General features: G+C 40.7%; 2 protein-coding genes across 3 annotated transcripts in view; both read left to right on the forward strand.

Moving 5' to 3' along the window:
- The window catches only part of TACO1 (translational activator of cytochrome c oxidase I), a 742329-nt gene that overhangs the window by 140356 nt on the left and 581754 nt on the right, over window positions 1-20219 (forward strand). The window lies entirely within an intron of this gene.
- The window catches only part of DDX42 (DEAD-box helicase 42), a 41099-nt gene continuing 20928 nt past the window's right edge, over window positions 49-20219 (forward strand). Inside the window, exons 1-3 of one of the 2 annotated variants that reach the window (XM_082706663.1) lie at window positions 49-239; window positions 12127-12363; window positions 15524-15674. In XM_082706663.1, coding sequence (XP_082562789.1) covers window positions 12143-12363; window positions 15524-15674 — 372 coding nt within the window. In that variant the 5' untranslated portion in view covers window positions 49-239; window positions 12127-12142. The remainder of the gene's footprint in view (window positions 240-12126; window positions 12364-15523; window positions 15675-20219) is intronic. The other variant, XM_082706664.1, reaches the window with a different exon arrangement.

Below are 20219 nucleotides of genomic sequence, written 5' to 3' on the forward strand. Positions count from 1 at the left end.
TTCCGGGAGCCGTAGCCCCCCAGGCCCCGCCCTTCGGCCCGCGCTCTCTGCACTGCGCATGTCAGCTTTGCGTTCCCCTCCCCCCCGGTCAGCAACGGGCCGAGAAGCGGCGGCGGCGGCGGCGAAGGGGGCGGAGAGGAAGGAGCGCGGCGGACGCGGCCTGGACCGCGCGTACTCTGGCCGTGGGATTCTCTCCGCGTCGGCGGTAGTATCAGCTGCCGCTGCAGCGACAGCGGCAGGTCTGTGCGACGTGGGCGTGGGCTCGGGGTCGCTACCCCTTGGGGCCAATGGAAGCAACTGCGGGGCCTAGCGAGGACCAGGGAACCTCGGCCTCGCTTAACAAAAGAGCCTGCGGAGCCTCGGGGCACGGGCGGCGCAGGGGGCCGGGAGGGGTGGGTGTGCGAGGCAGAGGCCTCCAAGGGTCCTACCCAACCTCGTCGCCCTCCCACGACTCCCGCTTCTCCCGTAACTCTCATTGTGGCCCAGTTGGCGGCTTTCCGGAGGCGGCGCCCGCCCGCCCTGCTATGAAAGGGATTTGCAGGGTGCCGGGCTCCGAGTAGGGATATCCATAAGGAGGGTTCTGACCGAAGTCGGCAGCATTTGGCAGATGCAAGCCTCCAAATCAGGGGACCCGAGAGGTAAAAGTTGCCCAATCGAAAGACGGTATAAACGTAGTCAGTGATCTTTGTGCAACCTTGAGTACATCCCTGTTGTCGCACAAACTTTTTGCGGCCTATTTAAGAGCCTATCTGATGCGGGTAAATAATTTATATGGAGTTGCAAGCATACGCACCAGTAATATAAGGAGGAACTGTTGTGCTGGTCGAGAGTTTTGGGGAATTACAGCTTTCCACATCACCTTAGTGAAGCATTCCCTCTTTCCTCCTCACTCCTTTGGGTGGCCATTCAGTTTCCTTTGGCTGTATATTGTATTCTGTAAATGATGTTTCTGTGTGTATTCTCCATACGCGCACCCTAGAGCTTCCAAAAGGTAGAGTTTATGTCTTAATCTGCTCTAACTTTTCAGGGCCAAGCCCAGTTCTGGCACATAGGAGGTGAGCAATAAGTATTTTATACAAAAATTAACTTTTTAAGATTTTCAACGATGGTGGAAAAAAAGAAGCATGTTGTATTTTCTTTTACCTAGAAGGGGCATTATATGGTCTGATCTACAGTTCATTCGAGGAATTTTTTTGTTGAGGTCTGCTGTGTGCCTGTTCCCCAGCACCTTCTATGTCTGTGACCCCTGCCCTCCTGAAACTTACTTTCTTTTTGGGGAAAGAGAGATAATAGATTATACTGTGTGTTAGAAGGTGATTACCGACTTAGGTTTAGGGGGAAAAAAAAAAAAAGAGGGATGGGAAGGTATTGCATTTTTAAATAGGGCAGGTAGGGTGGTATTTACAGACCAGCTGATATTTAAGCAGCCTAGAAGGGGGTGAGGGAGTGAACCCACCAAGTATCAGGGAAAAGGAACAGTCCAGGCAGAAGGAACAGCGAGTGTAAAGACCTTGAAAAGGACAGTGGCCTGTTAAGAGGTATTGAAGAGCAGTGTGCTTTGGAGCATTGTGAGCAAAGGAGGAGGAGTAGGAGATAAGGTCAGGGAAGACCTGGGGGCGGGAACTCCAGAACAACCAGGAACTTTTAGGCTATTAGGAGGATTTCTCTTTATCTCTGCATGAGGCTTTGAGCAGAGGAATGGGAAGATCTGACTGACGTTGTAATGATTTAGTGTAATTCATGGAAGAGTGCATTTGTTTTTATTTTAGATTTGTCAAATTCATAGAACCATCTTAATTTCTTTAAGCTAACAGAGAGGAAAGAGATGCTTCCAGAATAAGTAGCCAGAATTTATTTGTATTTGGCTTTAGAAGAAAATGAAGTAATTCTGCGGTTGTGTACAGATTCTCATTAAAGAGCTGCCCAGTGTATAGTGTCTGAGATGTTTTCAAGGCAGATGAATAGGTGCTAATCAGTTACCACCAGGACTTCCTATTCCAGAAACACAACTGATAAAGTAACATGGTTTTATAATCAGTTGTTTTGTAGTCCACTATTTTTAAAGGCATTAAGATCGTAGCTTATTTTCTACTGTTGCCCAAAACATAAACTCTAGACAAATAATCTTTCTTTTGTTCCATGTTTATTCTGTCTTTGCTTATTCTTCCTAGCCTTTGCTGTTTCTAGCTTTCTTCTGAAACTGTTTTCTTTCTTCATACTTCTCTAATTAGCTTGCATCTCCTGTGCCTAGCCTGGGGTTCTAGTTCTCTTATAAAGCCATCCCTACTTGTCAGCTCTTAATGATCTTGGACATCTTCAGTGTCATGTGGCACGTATGTGTGGGATCCGAGAGTTGAAAGAGATAAGTCTAGCTTGATACTCTCCATTTACTGGTGGAGAAACAGATTTTTGGAGAAATAATAATGGTAACTATGACGGCTAATACGTATTATGCACTTCTTTGTGCCTTGCACTTCTGTGTGCTAACCTTTCTTCTAAGTGTAATTTTGTAATTTCAGTTTTTCACACTCACCCTGTCAAGTAGGTGGCATTCTTACCATCTCACTAGAGAAACCCAAGTAACTTCCTGGGGTTCACATCAGGTTAGTGGCAAGGCTAGAGTTTGAATGTAGCCTCGCTCCGTAGTCTGTGATACTTTACTGTGCTGTTGTGATTTTCTGCTAAATCATAGCATTTCAGTGCCTAGAACCATACCGAGTGGGACTTTATGCTAGCTCCTTGGCCAAGTTATAAATCTCCTTGGGACTCTTGCATACTAAATAAACAACGAGTACATACTGTGGAAAACAAAAGAGATTAAAAAAATAAGTCTGCTTCTTTACCTGTGAAACCTATAACTTAGAGTTGGAAAGAGGAAATTAGAACACAGATAGTAATGATGAAGTGTTGGGTGTTTTTTGTTGTTGTTGTTGTTTTTTAATTTTTATTTATTTATTTGAGAGAGAGACAGTGAGAGAGAGCATGAGTGAGGAGATGGTCAGAGGGAGAAGCAGACTCCCCATGGAGCTGGGAGCCCGATGTGGGACTCGAACCCGGGACTCTGGGATCATGACCTGGGCCGAAGGCAGTCGTCCAACCAACTGAGCCAGCCACGTGTCCCAGTGTTGCATGTTTTAAGACTAGAAAGGGAGTTTCAGAAATGAGCTACCACTTCTCCGGGGCATCATTCATGTTATAGTTCTAGGAGTTAGGCTTTCAAGGATAGGACTTTGGTAGATAGGTATAGTGAGAGATTGGTGGGAAAGGAATTCCGGTTATGGGAAGAGCGTTTACCAAAGTGCATGGTTTTCTTGAAACACCAATGCGTGTGGGGAAACCCTGGGAGATAGGAATGGTGAAGTGTGTAGTGTTGGCACAGTGGAGAGTCTCATTCCAGCTTGATTGACCAAGTGGAGAACTGTTGAATTAAAGGGTATGACAGAGTGAGAAATGAGCTGCAGGAAGATTTGGGGCCAGGATCTGAAGGACCTGGAAGAAGGTTGTTGCTGAGCATACGAACGCTCACCACCCTTGGGTGTGACTTTCCCTACTTCCACAGTATTAACAAACCAAAAGAGGTGGAAATTTGTTTTCTCTTTTGCTACTTATGTTTGGCTATTACTTCATTATTTTGTGCTTTACCACATGGAGTCACTTCTCAGAGATGATGAAATATTTGCTGGTTTTAGATGCAGCCTCTAGAAGTACATCAGCATGACTTTTCCGATAAAACAGACATTCTTAGGGGTGCCTGGGTGGCTCAGTCAGACAGGGATCTGCCTTTGGCTCAGGTCATGATCTCTGAGTCCAGTAGGAAGTCTGCCTCTCCCTCTTTCCCTCCTCCTCCCCACTCAGGCGCATGCATGCTTTGGCACTCGCGCGTGTTCTCTCAAAGATTTTATTTATTTGAGAGAGAGCTCACGTGAGGTGAGGGGCAGAGGGAGAAGCAAATCCCCCACTGAGCAGGGAGCCGGATGCGGGGCTCCATCTGGGACTCTGGGATCATGACCTGAGCCAAAGGCAGATGCTTAACCAACTGAACTACCCAGGTGCTCCAATAAATGAAATCTTTTTAAAAGGGCGGGGCATTCTTAAAACAGAGTTGAGGGGGTGGAGTGTTACTTGTCAAATGTCAAATACCAAATTTCAGTCACTGCAGAGAGGCCTTACTTGTATTCTTTCTCTCTGTTAATAGCTTACCTCTTCTTGCTTGTCTTTTTCTGTTTTTGCTTTTGTTTTGGTAGCACTTTTAGTACCTGAGATTATGATTTGTTTTTTCTCCTGGACCAGGCTGAACTCTCTGAGGGCTGGGGCTGTGTCTGATTGTGTTACTCTATCCAAAGCGCCTAGAACAGTACCTGGCAAAATAGGCACTCAGTACATTTTGAATCATTGGTCACTCTGGTAATGGTATAGTGCCTGGAGAGTGGACTTGTTAGGAAATTATTGCTATAGTGGAAATGGAAGTGGGAAGGAGAGGTGTCGCTCATAGTGTTGATACCTAAGAAAGTAGTTAGTGATCAGTATAAAACAATGTTATTATTAAGACCAAACTGGGGGGTGGGGGTGGCTGGATGGCTCAGTGGGTTAAAGCCTCTGCCTTTGGTTCAGGTCATGATCCCAGAGTCCTGGGATTGAGCCCCGCTCTCTGCTCTGGCTCTCTGCTCGGCGGGGAGCCTGCCTCCTCCTCTCTCTCTCTGCCTGCCTCTCTGCCTACTTGTGACCTCTGTCCATCAGATAAATAAATAAAGTCTTAAAAACAAAAAAACTTAGGTTGTTCGCTTTCTTTCTTTTTTTTAAAAAAGATTTTATTTATTTATTTATTTGAGGGAGAAAGAGCATGAGAGGGGAGAGGTCAGGGAGAAGCTGACACCCCGCCGAGCAAGGAGTCAGATGCGGGACTCGATCCTGGGATTCCAGGATAATGACCTGAGCCGAAGGCAGTTATTTAACCAGCTGAGCCACCCAGGTGCCCCAGGTTGTTCTCTTTAAAGTATATGGTATCGAAATTTTGTTCATGCTTCTGTTACAAAGCTAATTCTCTTCAAATTAGAAATTTTAAAATGCAATCTTTTAAAGAGAAAAGGTAGTTGAATTTTTACAAATATGTTTGCATCTCAGAGCAGAGACTGAGGTCTAGACATCATTCTTCCCTCATAAAGTGGATGAAATAGCAGTGGGAAAACAGTGCAAATGGCTCTAATTCTTTAATTTTCATAATTTTTTGTTGTTTTTAAAATATGCATACAAAACTGTCTTAAGTGTATAGTTCAGTGACATTGATTTTGTACACATTGTTGCGTTGCCATAACCACTGTAGCGTTCACAGAATTCTTTACCTTGTAAAACTGAACCTGTGTACCTATTAAATAATAACTCTCCATTCCTCTGCACCCCCAGGCCGTGACAACCCATTCTTCTTTCTTTCTCTGAGTTTAACTGTTTTACCTCATGTAAGTGGAATTGTACGTTATTTGTCCTTTTTGACCGGCTTAATTCCTTAACATGATGCCCTCAAGTTTCATTCATGTGGTAGCATGTGTCAGAATTTCCTTCCTTTTTAAGGCTGCATAATATTGTTGGGGTGTGTGTGTATAATAGTTTACTCATCCATCATGGACACTTAGGTTGCTTCTGTATTTTGGCTGTTGTGAATAGCACTGCTGAGGTCATGGGTCAGCTCTCCCTGCTTTCATTTATTTCGGGTGTATACCCAGATGTGGAATTGCTGGGTCCTGTGGTAGGTCTTTTTCATTTCTTCTTTTTTTGGGTAGGGGAACACAAGTAGGGGGAATGGCAGTCAGAGGGAGAAGCAGGCTCTCTGTTGAGCTGGGAGCCGGGTGTAGAATTCAATCCCTGGACCTTGAGATCATGATCTGAGCTGAAGGCAGACGCCTGACCTACTGAGCCACCCAGGTGTCCCTCATATGGTAGTTCTGTGATTAATTTTTTGAAGACCTGCCTTACTAGACTGTTTTCCATAGTGGCTGAGCCATTTTAAATTCCCACCAGCATTATTCAGGGTTCCAGGTTCTCCACATCCTTGGCAACATTTGTTTTTTTCTGTTGTGTTGTTTTTTTTGTTCGTTTTTGGTTTTTTGGTAGTCCTCCTAATGAGTGAGGAGCTGTAGTTTTCGTGTACATTTCCCTAATGATGAGTGATGTCCAGCACCTTTTCATATGCTTATTGGCCATTTATTTATCTTTGGAGAAATGTCTGTTCAGGTACTTTGCCTATTTTTAAATGGATCGTTTGAGATTTTTTTGGTTGTTTGGTATTTTTCAGGAAGTCTGTGAACTTCACCTGGGTGTGGAAGCCATGCGGTGATTTTATAGGCACTGAAGTTAGTTGTTGTTTTTGCCTTTTCTTGTCAATATGAGAAGTGATTATGGAGGCAGAGGTGAAATTTCAGAGCTGTTTGATAGGAGTTTGCCAGCTTGGTAGGAAAGGTGTATGTAGCAGGCATATTATTGTTATCTAAGAGAAGGCTTAGAAGCACGCACATGGCTAAGACCAAATAAAGGGAGCTTTGAGAAGACCCATAAATAGCAGGAATATAGCTAGTTTTTTAATATGCTCACTATATTTCTTTTTTGATAAACTGTTTACTGGATGTCTCGTCTCCAAACAATGATTGCTTAGAGAATGCAAATTAACTTTAGTAGCCTAAACAGAGAAGGCGTGGTCATCCCTATTATTATTTTTTTTATTTTTTATTATTTTTTTAAGCATACAACCATAGGGTTGCCTGGGTGGCTTAGTTGGTTAAGCCACTGCCTTTGGCTCAGGTCATGATCCCAGGGTCCTGGGATCAAGTCCTACATCAGGCTCCTTGCTGAGCAAGGAGCCTGCTTCTCTCGTTGCCTCTGCCTGCCACTCTGCCTGCTTGTGTGTACTCTCTCTCTCACTGACAAATAAATGAATAAATAAAATCTTCTAAACATACAACCATAAAGATTAGGTTGGCTCTCTTTTGCTTGTTATATCAGTTATAATCCCCCAAACCTCTGTGATGGTCAAGGGTCTGTAGCCATGCACATACATAGTATAGCGTACATAGTCCAGTAGGAAGGATTATTGTCAAGAGTAAAGAATTAATGGTGCAGTGAGGATGATAGGCTTAGATTTCATGAGGAAGGCTGGATGGCAAGGTTTATAATAATGGAAGATGATGGCTTTCACAAATACTTGGGTGAATTTTGAAAAGCCTGAGTGCATGATATTTATTCATCCAACAAAAAACGTTTGATTCCTATACTCACAATAGGTTCAAAGGATTCAATGCTGGACAGAACACACAAAGGCCCTGGCCTCATGGAGCTAGCATTCTAGTCAGTGTGGTATTATGGAAAGTACAGTTGTTTGGCCTGGCTAGAGGCAGTAGATTAGGGAAAATGGGCAGTGTGTTCTAGATCAACTAGTGAAGGCTCGAGGGTTCTAAAGTGTTTGATCTTTTGGGTGACCCATTTCTCAGAAGAGTAAAGAAAAAGGTATTGTGTATTTTGGATCTTGTTCCCTCTGAAAGCCATTGACTCTTACCTGCCTAAAATCACACTACCTGCCTATTTGTAGCAGAAAGTAAACTTTTAACACCAAGTATGTGATTTGGTGCTTTTGTAATTTGAGGCCTCTGATTTTATTAGGTCTAATTTATGTCTATGCCCATCCTTTTTTCCTATCCAGTATCTTATTTTCTTCAGTGTCCTCCTCAGGACCTCTGTCTTAGAATTTGCCTTTCATCCTACATCTTCAGTTTTTGTATCTCTGTTGGCTTTTCCTCTTTAGCATATAAACATGCTTATGTTTCCTTTCTTTCCTTTTTTATTTTTTTAAAGATTTTATTTATTTATTTATTTATTTAAAGATTTTATTTATTTATTTGACAGAGATCACAAGCAGGCAGAGAGAGAGGAGGAAACCGCTCCCTGCTGAGCAGAGAGCCCGATTCAGGGCTCGATCCTGGGATCATGACCCAAGCTGAAGGCCGAGGCTTTAACCCACTGAGCCACCCCGGTGCCCCTAAAAATTTTATTTATTTATTTGACAGAGAGCGAGCCAGAGAGCACAATTTGTGGAGAAGGGGATGGCAGAGGGAGAGGGAGAAGCAGACTCCCCTGCTGAGGAGGGAGCCCAATGCGGGACTTGATCCCAGGACCCTGGGATCATGACCTGAGCCAAAGGCAGATGCTTAACCAGACTGACTGAATTACCCAGGTGCCCGGCTTCTTTCTTAACAAACAAAATCCTAGTCAGCATCTCACTCTTTCAGTCCTATCGTTGGTATAAAGCTTAGAAAGTAATCTTTACTCCTTGTGACCTAGTCTTACTGTCTACCACTTACTGGTCACCCCTCAACCCTGCCCCTACTATTCCTTTGAAACTCTTGCCCTGATGACTTCCTGGTTGCATATCCCAACAGAGACCATTTAAGTTCTGCTCTTCCGGCATCTCTTCAGTTTTTAACTTTGGAAAATTCTTTCTGCCTATAAAACTTGCCGCACCTTCTGTGCCACTATTCCCCACTGTTCTCCCTCCCTCCTCTCCTTCTCAGGTGGCCGTGTGAGCTTCTCTTTCCCTGCCCATTCCTAAGGATTACGTACTCTAACATTTTGTCCTGCTCCTTTTCTCACTCTCTGTGCCCTCTCTCTGCCGGCTTATCTACCCCAGAAACCTCAGATGCAGGTGCGTTATATCAAATCTACAGCTCCATCACAGACCCTTCTCTGCACTTATAGACCCACCCTGGCATCTTTCCTTGGCTCTTCCATCTCATGTTCTAACCCGTTTATCTGGGCCCTGCCTGTCTTTCTGAACATGTGTTCTAGAACTTTCCTAGATGTCCTGCTGAACTCTAGCTGCATGGCGCTATTTCTAGTTCTCTTTGGTGATACTTTTCTTCAGTCGAAAATGCCCTCCTTTCACACTTCTATCCTGGTCCAATACCTCTTCAGATTTTAAAACTGAAAACTGTGTCATCTCCAGAAAAACTGTCTTCCCAACTCATCCTGGGTTCATACCCCTTTCCTGGGACACCATTAAGCACATTCGGTGCAATACCTCTGCCACAGCATATTGTGTTGGTTTTTTAGCTGTTTTTAAACCACACCTTGAACCCCTTCAGAATGGGACTATTTTTTAGTATGTAAGTGCCCAGCTCCTAATACGTCTGATAGTCCTCAGCAAGCTTTCAGCAAACCACTGAGTTCTCCTGCTAGGAGATTGTTCATGTGATTCTTAAAATCTACCCAAACTTAAAGGGTGTTTTTCCATTGTTCTTTGTCTATCTTCTGATTTCTATGGCTTATTTATTAGCCCCTCATGATACTTTATATACACTAGGAAAAATATTTAAATTCAGATTCATCATTTTTGTTGTTTAGGAGCAGCTGTTGTAAAGTCAGGTTCACACATTGGTTAAGCAATACTACCAGATGCTAGAGTTTTCTTGCTTGTAAATGTTCTTACTAAATCTTACCTCATTAGAATCATGTTGATTCTCTTTAAGGGATTCTTGAAGAAAGCAGGAGATGGTCTTAAATTCAAGCAAACTAGTACTTGCTAAGTACTTATTTTAGCCACGTGAAACTTTAATGGAAGGTCTAAAATGATTAAGGACATCTTCCCCCACCCCCAAAGACATTCCCTACCTGTAACTATGGGCGAAGATTGACTCAGCATAAATGAGTTTTAGTATTAAGTAGACTGAACTAAATGCTGCATGATAACAGTTGAAACACAACCTGTAAGGTATATATGGGGAGGGGCACAGAACCAGAAAAGTAGAGCATGTTCACCATTTTCCGACAATGTTGTAGTGTGAAAAGCAGCTTTGGGAACTCTTTTCCCCATTGGCTTCAGAATCCATTATAAACACATTGTTCTTTTTAATGGTGAGCCTTAATACAAGGAAGAAAGTAAAAATGAAATAACTGCTATTAACATTCTGATAAACAGCTTTCCAGATCTGTGTGTCTAACTATACTGTTATATTGAATAACATTGAATCATGCCACCCACCTGGTTTTATGCCCTTTTATTCAGTGTGTATAGGGCACTTCTCCATAAACGGAAATAGTAGTTAAGATTTTAAAACTTAGACTGCATAGTCCCTTCGGTTAAGCAAAGTGATTCTCTCAAGCCCTACCTTGGGCTCCCTGCTGAGCCAGGAGCCGCCTCCTTCCTCTCTCTGCCTCTGCCCTACTTGTGCCCTCACACACTCTTGTCTCTCACTTGCTCTCATATACATAGAATCTTTTTATATTTTTAAGTAAAATCTTTTAAAAAAAGAAAAAGAAAATTGATTCTAAAGAAGTAACTACGGGTATGTGCAAAGATTCAGCTATGTGATATGTTTCACAACATTATAAAATGGTAGTGGAGGGGGGCACCTGGGCATCTCAGTTGAGTGTCCGACTTTGGAGTTTGGCTCAGGTCATGATCACAGGGTCCTGAGAGCAAGCCCTGTGTAGGGTTCCGCATTCAGTATGGAGCCTGCTTGAGATTCTCTCTCCCTCTGCCCACCTCCCCACTCGTGCTCTCTCTAGCTCTTGAAAATATTTTTTTAAAAAACGCTTTAGGGGCACCTGGGTGGCTCATTTGGTTGGGCGTCTGCTTTTGGCTCAGGTTGTGGTCCCGGGGTCCCGGGGTCCTGGGATCGAGCTCGGCATCTGTCTCCCTGCTTGGCGGGGAGTCTGCTTCTCCCTCTGCCCCCCAACCCCCTCTCTCTGTCAAAAATAAAAAAAATTAAATCTTTGGGGGGGAAAAACCTTTAAAAAATAAAAATAGTGGTGGAGAAATGTATTTGTTGACATTTAAAGATGTTCATAGTGTATCATTAGGTGAAGAAATTGGTAACTAAAACAATACATATAGAATGGTTTCAGTTTTGTTTTTAAATTTGTGTATACACATAGTGTAGACGAAATAACAACAGATACCAAAATTATATATCTAGGAGAGGAAATTTCAAGTAGTTTTAAATTTTGTTGCTTTTTGCTCTCTGGTCTTTCTGCTTTTCTATTAAACTTGGGTAGCTTGTGTCATTAAAAAGGGTTTTTTGGGGCCAAGACTAGTAAGTATTGTTTTTAAAATGATTTGATCAGTGCTCAGGAAATTTCTTTGCACTTTTTAACCATAGTCTGAGTATTTTAGGCAACATGAATCATTTTTTCTTCCTGGCTAGTGTTCTAGTGGGCATTTTCCAATAAACACATAGCTTGTGAGTACCCTTCAGAGACAATTGCATAGATACTGTCTACAAATAACTGATCTTTCAGATTTTGATTCTTTCATTCTTCTGGTGTCATTACCAAAGGATAATCTTTCATTTTGGGACAGTTTTGCTAATAGCACTTCAGTCTCTGTGACAGCAAACACTACATTATATTGTAGTTGTAGGTTTTTATTTGAGGGAGGGCGTTTGGTCATCTATTTTCCTGGTAGACTATAATATAAACTTCTTGGGAATAAATATTAAGAGATTAAGTCTTTTCATCTTCGTATCTTTAGTTGCCTGACAGAAGCCTAGCACTCATCAGATCCTCAAAGTATTTGTTGTCTTGTGAGTATTTTTGGTGGCTTAAAGATGTTAAATTCACAGTCAAATCCTTTTGAAGGGGATGATGTTAAATACTACACTCCTGTTTAGATTGTGATCCTAAAAAATGAGTAATTCTTCAGTGTTTTTAGAAAATTTGACTGTTCTTTTGGGGTTGGCATATCACATAGCTGAAGTACAAAGTTAAGTAGTTTTTTGTTTTTGAGTGTTTTCTTAGGATTTATTATTTTAGAGAGAGAGTGCATAGAAGTGTGGGGAGGGCAGAGGAGGAGGAAGAGACAGTCCTCAAGCAGACTCTGCACTGAGTACAGAGCCCGACGTGGGACTCCATCCCAGGACCCTGAGATCATCAGACTAAGAGACGGACACTCAAAACACCTGAGCCACCCAGGTGCCCCCCAAATTAAATAGTTTTGAGAGGCAAAAGTTTAAAATGAATTGTAGGCAGAAGTTGGAAGAGACATAAAAAATTTACTTTATTCATAAAGTTAAATTTATTATTAGTGTATTTTTTAAATATACACTAATTAAAGTTAAATTTATTCTTAGTGTATTTTTTTCCTTATAGATCAGCCATTGACACCATGAACTGGAATAAAGGTGGCCCTGGAACCAAAAGGGGATTTGGCTTTGGAGGTTTTGCTATTAGCGCTGGAAAGAAGGAGGAACCCAAACTCCCACAGCAGTCCCACAGTGCCTTTGGGGCAACCAGCTCTTCTTCTGGATTTGGAAAGTCAGCTCCGCCACAGCTCCCTTCTTTCTACAAAATTGGATCTAAACGGGCCAACTTTGATGAAGAAAATGCGTAAGTGGTAATTCTGGTAGTTTAGCCAAGGGTGGGCTTTGAGATACTCACTCATTCTATCAACAGAAATTGAGGTAAAGAAACCATTTGTTTCCTGAATAATAATATGACTTCTTTAATTGCTTATCTCACTGAATTATATTGTCCCTAATAATAAGTTAAATAATAAGTTAAATTGTTGAGTTTATTCATTTGTAAGGAACATAATGCTTGTGTGCTTGCTTACTTCTTTCCTTGTTCCAGAAAAAGATATGAGGCTATTGAAACCTAAATATGACTGAAGAGTTTTATTTTATTTTATTTTTAAAGATTTTATTTATTTATTTGACAGACCGAGATCACAAGAAGGCAGAGAGGCAGGCAGAGAGAGAGAGAGAGGGAAGCAGGCTCCCTGCTGAGCAGAGAGCCCAATGTGGGGCTCGATCCCAAGACCCTGGGATCATGACCTGAGCCAAAGGCAGAGGCTTTAACCCAGTGAGCCACCCAGGTGCCCCCGACTGAAGAGTTTTAAATAGTATGGGTTTTTGATGGCCTTTGCTGAAGTCTTTTACTGACCCCATAGAAGTTGTTTTGTGACACAGGCAGTTGTCACAACTGGTAGAGACGCAGTTTGTCAACAGCCAGGTCTTAAGACAATTATGTTGTGACATCTTATAGTGGGGGAAAAAAATCTACTCGGGTTATTGCCCAGAGTTCTCAGGAAACAAACTTAACCAATTACCTTTTTTATTTTTTTTATTTTTTATTATTATTATTTTTTAAAGATTTATTTATTTATTTGACAGAGAGAGATTACAAGCAGGCAGAGAGGCAGGCAGAGAGAGAGAGGAGGAAGCAGGCTCCCTGCTGAGCAGAGAGCCCGACGCGGGACTCGATCCCAGGACCCTGAGATCATGACCTGAGCCGAAGGCAGCGGCTTAACCCACTGAGCCACCCAGGCGCCCCCAATTACCTTTTTTAACTTGAGTATCTGATAGGATAGTAGTTATAAAAAGATAAGGTTTGAGGATTTGAGCTCTAATTCCTTTTCTTTTCTTTTCTTTTTTTTTTTTTTTTAAGATTTTATTTATTTATTTGACAGAGAGAGATCACAAGTAGGCAGAGCAGCAGGCAGAGAGAGTGGGGGAAGCAGGCTCCCCGCTGAGCAGAGGGCCTGATTCGGGGCTCGATCCCAGGACCTGAGCTGAAGCCAGAGGCTTAACCCACTGAGTCATCCAGGTGCCCCTGAGCTCTTATTCTTAAAGATGATAATTTCTTTGCTGTGTGTGCAGAAATCTCTGACTGCTATTATTTCCAACCCAGTTGTGAAAAGTTGAGTTGATTTTTTTGTTTGTTTGTGGGGTTTTTTGTTTGTTTGTTTGTTGTTTTTAATTAAGAGCTCAAGATGGGACACACAGTGGCATTTTTAAAGGCTTGTATGTTGCAGGGATTAAAATACCGAAGTAGATGTTTAAGGTTTAGCAAAGTCAAGGATCATTATTCTAGAGAGCAGCTTAGCAGTTCAGGGATACTTCTTTTGCTAAATGAAACTTATATAAATGAGTATGTATGTGTAGCAGATGATAGTTGTTAGAGCTTTTATTTTTTCATTTTTTTAAGATTTTATTTATTTATTTGACGGACAGATCACAAGTAGGCAGAGAGGTAGGCAGAGGGAGAGGGAGAAGCAGGCTCCCCACTGAGCGGAGAGCCCGATGCAGGGCTCCATCCCAGGACCCTGGGATCATGACCTGAGCCGAAGGCAGACGCTTTAACCCACTGAGCCACCCATGCACTCCAGTTGTTAGAGCTTTTAAAATAATTCCTATGAAGACCTGAAATGCTTTAAAATTTTAAGCTGTGTTTGTTTTTTAGTTAATATTTGGTTGTTAATATTTTATTTAATTTTGAGATATGGTCTAAATAGTGTTTTTGTTTTTAGTTTATAAAGAGCTATGAAGTTGTCTTTTCTGAATATTTAAGAAGTGTGGGGAATGATTTTGGATTGAGCATTTATTATTATAATTATTCTCTTAAAGATTTTATTCATTTATTTGACACAGAAAGAGACAGTAAGAGAGGGAACACAAGCAGGGAGAGTTAGAGGGGGAGAAGCAGGCTTCCCGCTGAACAGGGGGCCCAATGTGGGGCTCAACCCAAGGACCCTGGGAACACAACCCAAGCTGAATATAGACGCTTAAAGACTGAGCACCCCTGGATTGAGTATTTATTCTTAATCCTTGAAGTTTTCTGTCAGTCCTCAGAAGGTAGTCCAGAACTTCTGAAGAAAAGTCCCTAGCCATATGAATATATTGCTGAATTTTTTTAAGGATTATAAAGAAAGGGGCGCCTGGGTGTCTCAGTGGGTTAAAGCCTCTGCCTTCAGCTCGGGTCATGATCCCAGGGCCCTGGGATCCAGCCCCACATTGGGATCTCTGCTCATCAGGGAACTTGCTTCCCCTTCTCTCTCTCTCTGCCTGTTTCTCTGCCTACTTGTGATTTCTGTCTGTCAAATAAACAAATTTTTTAAAAAAAGGATCATAAAGAAAAAATATTTATACATATATACAAAGGTGGTTTTTTTCCATAGCATACTTCCTTTAGTATTTGCTCTATCTATTCAACAGTGATATATGAAGTTTTTACTGAAAACTCATCCCTTTTAACAGAACTGGAAATGTGATTTGAATGTGACTGCTTGTTTGGGTTTTTTTGTTGTTGTTGTTTTTGTTGGTTTTCTTGTTTGTTTGTTTTGCAATATTAGAATTTTGCGTGTATTAAACAATAATAGTTCATTTGCCAAAGCCTGGAGGTCTCTAACATGTATAGTTAAGATCTCTTATTAGTAACATATATACAGCATAATTTCTGTTAAAGAATTCACCGACCCCAGGGACGCCTGGGTGGCTCAGTTGGTTGGACGACTGCCTTCTACTCAGGTCATGATCCCGGAGTCCCGGGATCGAGTCGTGCATCGGGCTCCCAGCTCCATGGGGAGTCTGCTTCTCTCTCTGACCTTCTCCTCGCTCATGCTCTCTCACTGTCTCTCTCTCTCAAATAAATAAATAAAATCTTTTAAATAAATAAATAAATAAAAAAGAATTCGCCGACCCCAAATTAAATGTTCACTTTACCAGTCATGCCTCTTAATTTTCAGATATATGTATTTTTAAATTTTCAGATATTTTGAAGATGAGGAAGAAGACTCTAGCAATGTTGATTTACCTTACATTCCTGCTGAAAACTCGCCTACCCGCCAGCAGTTCCATTCCAAGCCGGCAGATTCTGACAGTGATGATGATCCCTTGGAGGCGTTCATGGCTGAAGTGGAGGCAAGTATCTAGGCTGTTTGTTAAGCTGCAGGAGTTAGAATAGATCAAATTAGTGTTTCAGTCATTCAGAATTTGGTTTTTGCCCTCTCTTTGGAGAATTTTGCTTTCATACTCTATAGTTTCCTAATTTTTAAATTTATTTATCAGAAAGCACAAGTAGGCGAAGCAGTGGGGAGAGGGAGAAGCAGGCTCACCGTCAAGCGGGGAGCCCAGCACAGGGCTCAGTCCCAGGACCCTGGGATCTTGACCTGAGCTGAAGATAGTCACTTAATGACTGAGCCACCCAGGCACTCCTCAGACTCTATAGCTTCTTAAACATATGTCCACATGCCTTGTAGTATTTTCAGAGATGATTGGTGCCTAGAAGTTTGAATAGTGACCCTTGGACAAGGGTAGTTCAAGATTTGTATGCGTGTGTTTTAATATTTCTTTGTCTATTTTTACGTGGAATGAATATTACCTTCTTCAGTATAGCATTTTTTTTTTTTTTAAAGATTTTATTTATTTATTTGACAGAGAGAAATCACAAGTAGGCAGAGAGGCAGGCAGAGAGAGAGAGAGGAGGAAGCAGGCTCCCTGCTGAGCAGAGAGCCCTATGCGGGACTCGATCCCAGGACCCTGAGATCATGACCTGAGCCGAAGGCAGCGGCTTAACCACTGAGCCACCCAGGCGCCCTTCAGTATAGCATTAAAGGCAGTTAAACTTCTAAAAAGTTCAGAAAGGCAATTAAACTTCTAAAAACTTGCTAAAATTATGAATTCTGTGTTCTATACTTTTAATATTTGTTTTAATATTTATTTCTTATTACCAACATTATCAGCATCCTGACCTCCCTGTAGAAATGAAACTTGTAACCACTTTGTTCTTAAAACTCTTCTCACTAGGCTTTTGTGATTTTGCATTTTGTCCTTTTTTTCCTATCTTTTTGACTTTTTTTTTAACCCTTTATTATGGAAAATTTCAGATACATACAAAAATAGAATAATAAAATGAACTCCCATGTATCCTTCACCCTGCTTTATCAGTTAACAACTTCTGGCCAATCTTGTGTTAGCTAATCCCTCTTCCCTCTTTTAAATTGTTTTAAAGTAAATCTGAGGCATGTCATGTCATCCATTAGGATCACTGTATTTCTGTAAGATAACACTTAAAAAACGTAACTACCATATCATTGTACCAATAAAAAATTCATTACATATTCATCTTACTATTATCTGTTACTTTTATGACCCCCTGCTAATTTCTCAAATACATTGATTCCTATAGTTCTGTATATTGATTTGCTATTTTCACTCTACATTCCCTGCTGACCTTGTCCACTTGAATTCTGTGTAGCTAATTCATGTCTTTAGTCTCACAGTCTCTATTGTATCAGCTCTGCTTTTCTAAGTCCTGACCATTTTTACATGGGTGGGGTCCCCCTGGCATCTTTTCTTCCTCAACCAGGTTTTTTGTCTTTTATATTCTTAATGCTTAGGAGATCAAACATGTTCATGACTTAACTTCATTTAATCCTCAGAATAACAGTGGGGAGTTGGCAGAAAAAAATATATGGGAATACAATTTAAAAAATAAACAGACAAAAAAAAAAAAACCAAGAAAACTGAGCCCTATGATAATTCAAATTCCTTGCCTCAAAGCACATTGGTAACTGTGTGGCAGAGCTGGGACCTGGGTATTTCTGGCTTAGTAGTCCTGAGAACCTAGCTCTTTCTAGTATGTCTGGTACTTTTCCCCTTATATGGCAAGTTCTCTCAATTTTTATAGTCTCTTGCACCTCTTCCTTCCTTTCTGTTTCCACTAGAGTCAGCCTGCTTTACACTTTGATTAACTCTTGTCTGGGTGTAAATTTTCTCCCACCTTCAGTTCTTTGTTTTCCCATTTATGTGGTGTACAGAAACAGAGTAATTAGACTAAAGCATGTTGTTTGTCACGTTATTCCTTTTGCTCAAAAAACTGTCACTTCATTGTTTATGAAAAAGAGTCCTTCCAGATTCCTCAGGTACTTGTAAGCTAAAATCTTCAGCCACATCTCATCTCTAAGAAAGGAGGGAAAGAGGAAAACAATGTAGATGTTTTTCTTTGGCCTAGATATTGCCTTTTAAACATGTGGGCCAAAATTTTGAAGATTAGAAGATTTTATCTAAAAGTTCAGACTCTTGAAAAGTGGACAAGCCTGCATTCTTGCAAGACAAAAGCAGTTTTGTGCGCTAATGGCTAACTGCTTCAGATAGGTAGGGCTTGCTTTTTCTTGTTCACCTTAGGTCTGTCAGTTCCTTTTATCATCTTGAGATTGAAGCTGCCATTTACAACCATTTATCTTCACACTTGGGTTTAGTTTTCTTACGGTAGAGAAATATTTTTCTGGGCTTATTTGTCCGTGTGATACAGGAAAAGCTGCAGCATGCTTCTTTAGAATATTCCTGCTTACTAAAGTGCAAGCAAAGCACATCTGTATCAAAAGAAAATAACTTTTTTTATCCTGGTTTACTTCCTTCGTTGCCAGATTGGTACCCGTTACTGTTTCCCATCTTGGATTTAGACTAACTCAGATTACCTGCTTCTTAAAGAGTATGCACTTTATAGGTAGCAAAGCCAGAATTCAAGTACAAATCCCATATTCTTTCTGCTGTGTCATTCCATATCTAAGTTCTTGAAGCACTGTATTTTTGGGATAACACCAGAACTATTCAGAACTTTCATGTGCTTTGCAACGTAGTAGTGATTTAGTTCAGTATGTTAAATGGTTCTCTCTGCAAGTAAAGGTGGTAGTGTTTCGTCGTGTTTGAGGTGTCTTATATGGACTTTTACCCCCTTTGGGATACAGACATTTCCCAAAAGGCTGTTTTTCATTTTATCTTGCAATCCCTAGTTTAAATCCCTGGTTTAAATTCAGATATAAGTTTTTGTAATGGAACTTGCTGTAACCCTTTTTGAGTGGGAGTATCCAAGAATAGCCCAGATTTTCCTGCTTCGCATTTCAAGTAGTTGAAACTGTAGGAGAGTAAATCTTTTTGATACAATATCCTTCTTCAGGGTGGTTTTTTATATAATATCCAAAGGGGTTTTGCTGATTTTTGGACAGAGAGATTGGATATTGTCTGATCTTGGAGAGAGTGTTGTTGCCACAATATTGTATTAATCCTTGTCTCAGGTATATTCTTTACTAGAAAATGTAAACTCTAGTGTTTGAAGTCAAGATGAAGACTTATTTTTAACCAGTGTTTCAAAAAAGGATTTATGTAGGTTTAAAATATAGGTTCTATAAATGTTTGTGACCCATTCCTTATGTTACATTGCTTATACCATCTTCACTTTATTTGTAGTCTTGAGTATGCCATATATTTGGCTCAATTCCTTAAAAAAGTAATTTTGTTTATATTTAATATTCTGTATTAAAATAAGTCCTCTTTATCAGGAACATTTAATTAGCTAGAACACCTGACCATGCCAGGTTACAGTTAGTGACATTTTTTTAAATCAAAGAAATCAGAAAAACTCATGTTGCTTTATAATAAGAAATGGTAGTGCAGGATGTGTTTTACCTTGGAAAAATTACTTAATTCTTCTAACCTCGAGTTTCACATGTATAAAACAAAGAGATCAGTGATTATTAATTTGTTGTGTATAACAATTACCTTTGGAAAATGGAAAATACATGTATTTAACTCCACCCCCAAGAATTCTTATTTGGTAGATTTAGAGAAGTGTTTTTCAACCTCAGACTGTCAACATATGGGGATAATTTGTTTTGGGGACTGTCCTATGCATTGTAAGATCTTTAGCAGCATGTGTAGCCTTTACACACTAGATATTGGTAACAACCCCCTGGTCCCTCTCACCCTCCTGTCCTGAAGCAACCAGAAACATCTCCAGACATTGCCAGATGTTCACTGGGGACAAATTCACCCCGTGTTAAGAACAGTCTTTTCCAAAGTCAGATCCAAAAATTTGCCATTATTTTACTAGCCCCAATAATAGTTTGATACTAATGGTCTTAAGCTACACTTTGAGAAAGTGTAGTTTGGCTAGTTTGCCAGAATTTAAGGCCTTTTGTAGCCATAATTTTTTCAAGTGACTTGTTAAGCATTTTTTCCTAATTTTTCCATGTTTGGTAAATATTGTAGCTAAAAATCATGTAATCCACATATAGCCAAATTTTTAGAACATTTACATATTTCTCTTTGAAAAAATGTCAAAATACAATTTGATTACATCAAGATGTAACTGTCGAAATACATAGCTAAAAGTGTGATGGTACTTGTTCAAATCTAAAAATTCTTTATGAAGAAATTCCCCTTTGGAACCCTCCTACACTGTTGGTGGAAATGCAAGCTGATGTGGCACTCTGGAAACAGTATGGAGGTTCCTCAGAAAGTTGAAAATAGAGCTCCTCTATGACCCAGCAATTGCACTACTGGGTATTTAGCCAAAGATATAAATGTAGTGAGCCGAAGGGGCATGTGCACCCCAATGTTTATAGTAGCAATGTCCATGATAGCCGAAGTATGGAAAGAGCCTAGGTTTCCATTCATCTGTCCATT

Source organism: Mustela nivalis (assembly GCF_964662115.1).
Source record: "Mustela nivalis genome assembly, chromosome: 17".
NCBI classification, from domain to species: domain Eukaryota; kingdom Metazoa; phylum Chordata; class Mammalia; order Carnivora; family Mustelidae; genus Mustela; species Mustela nivalis.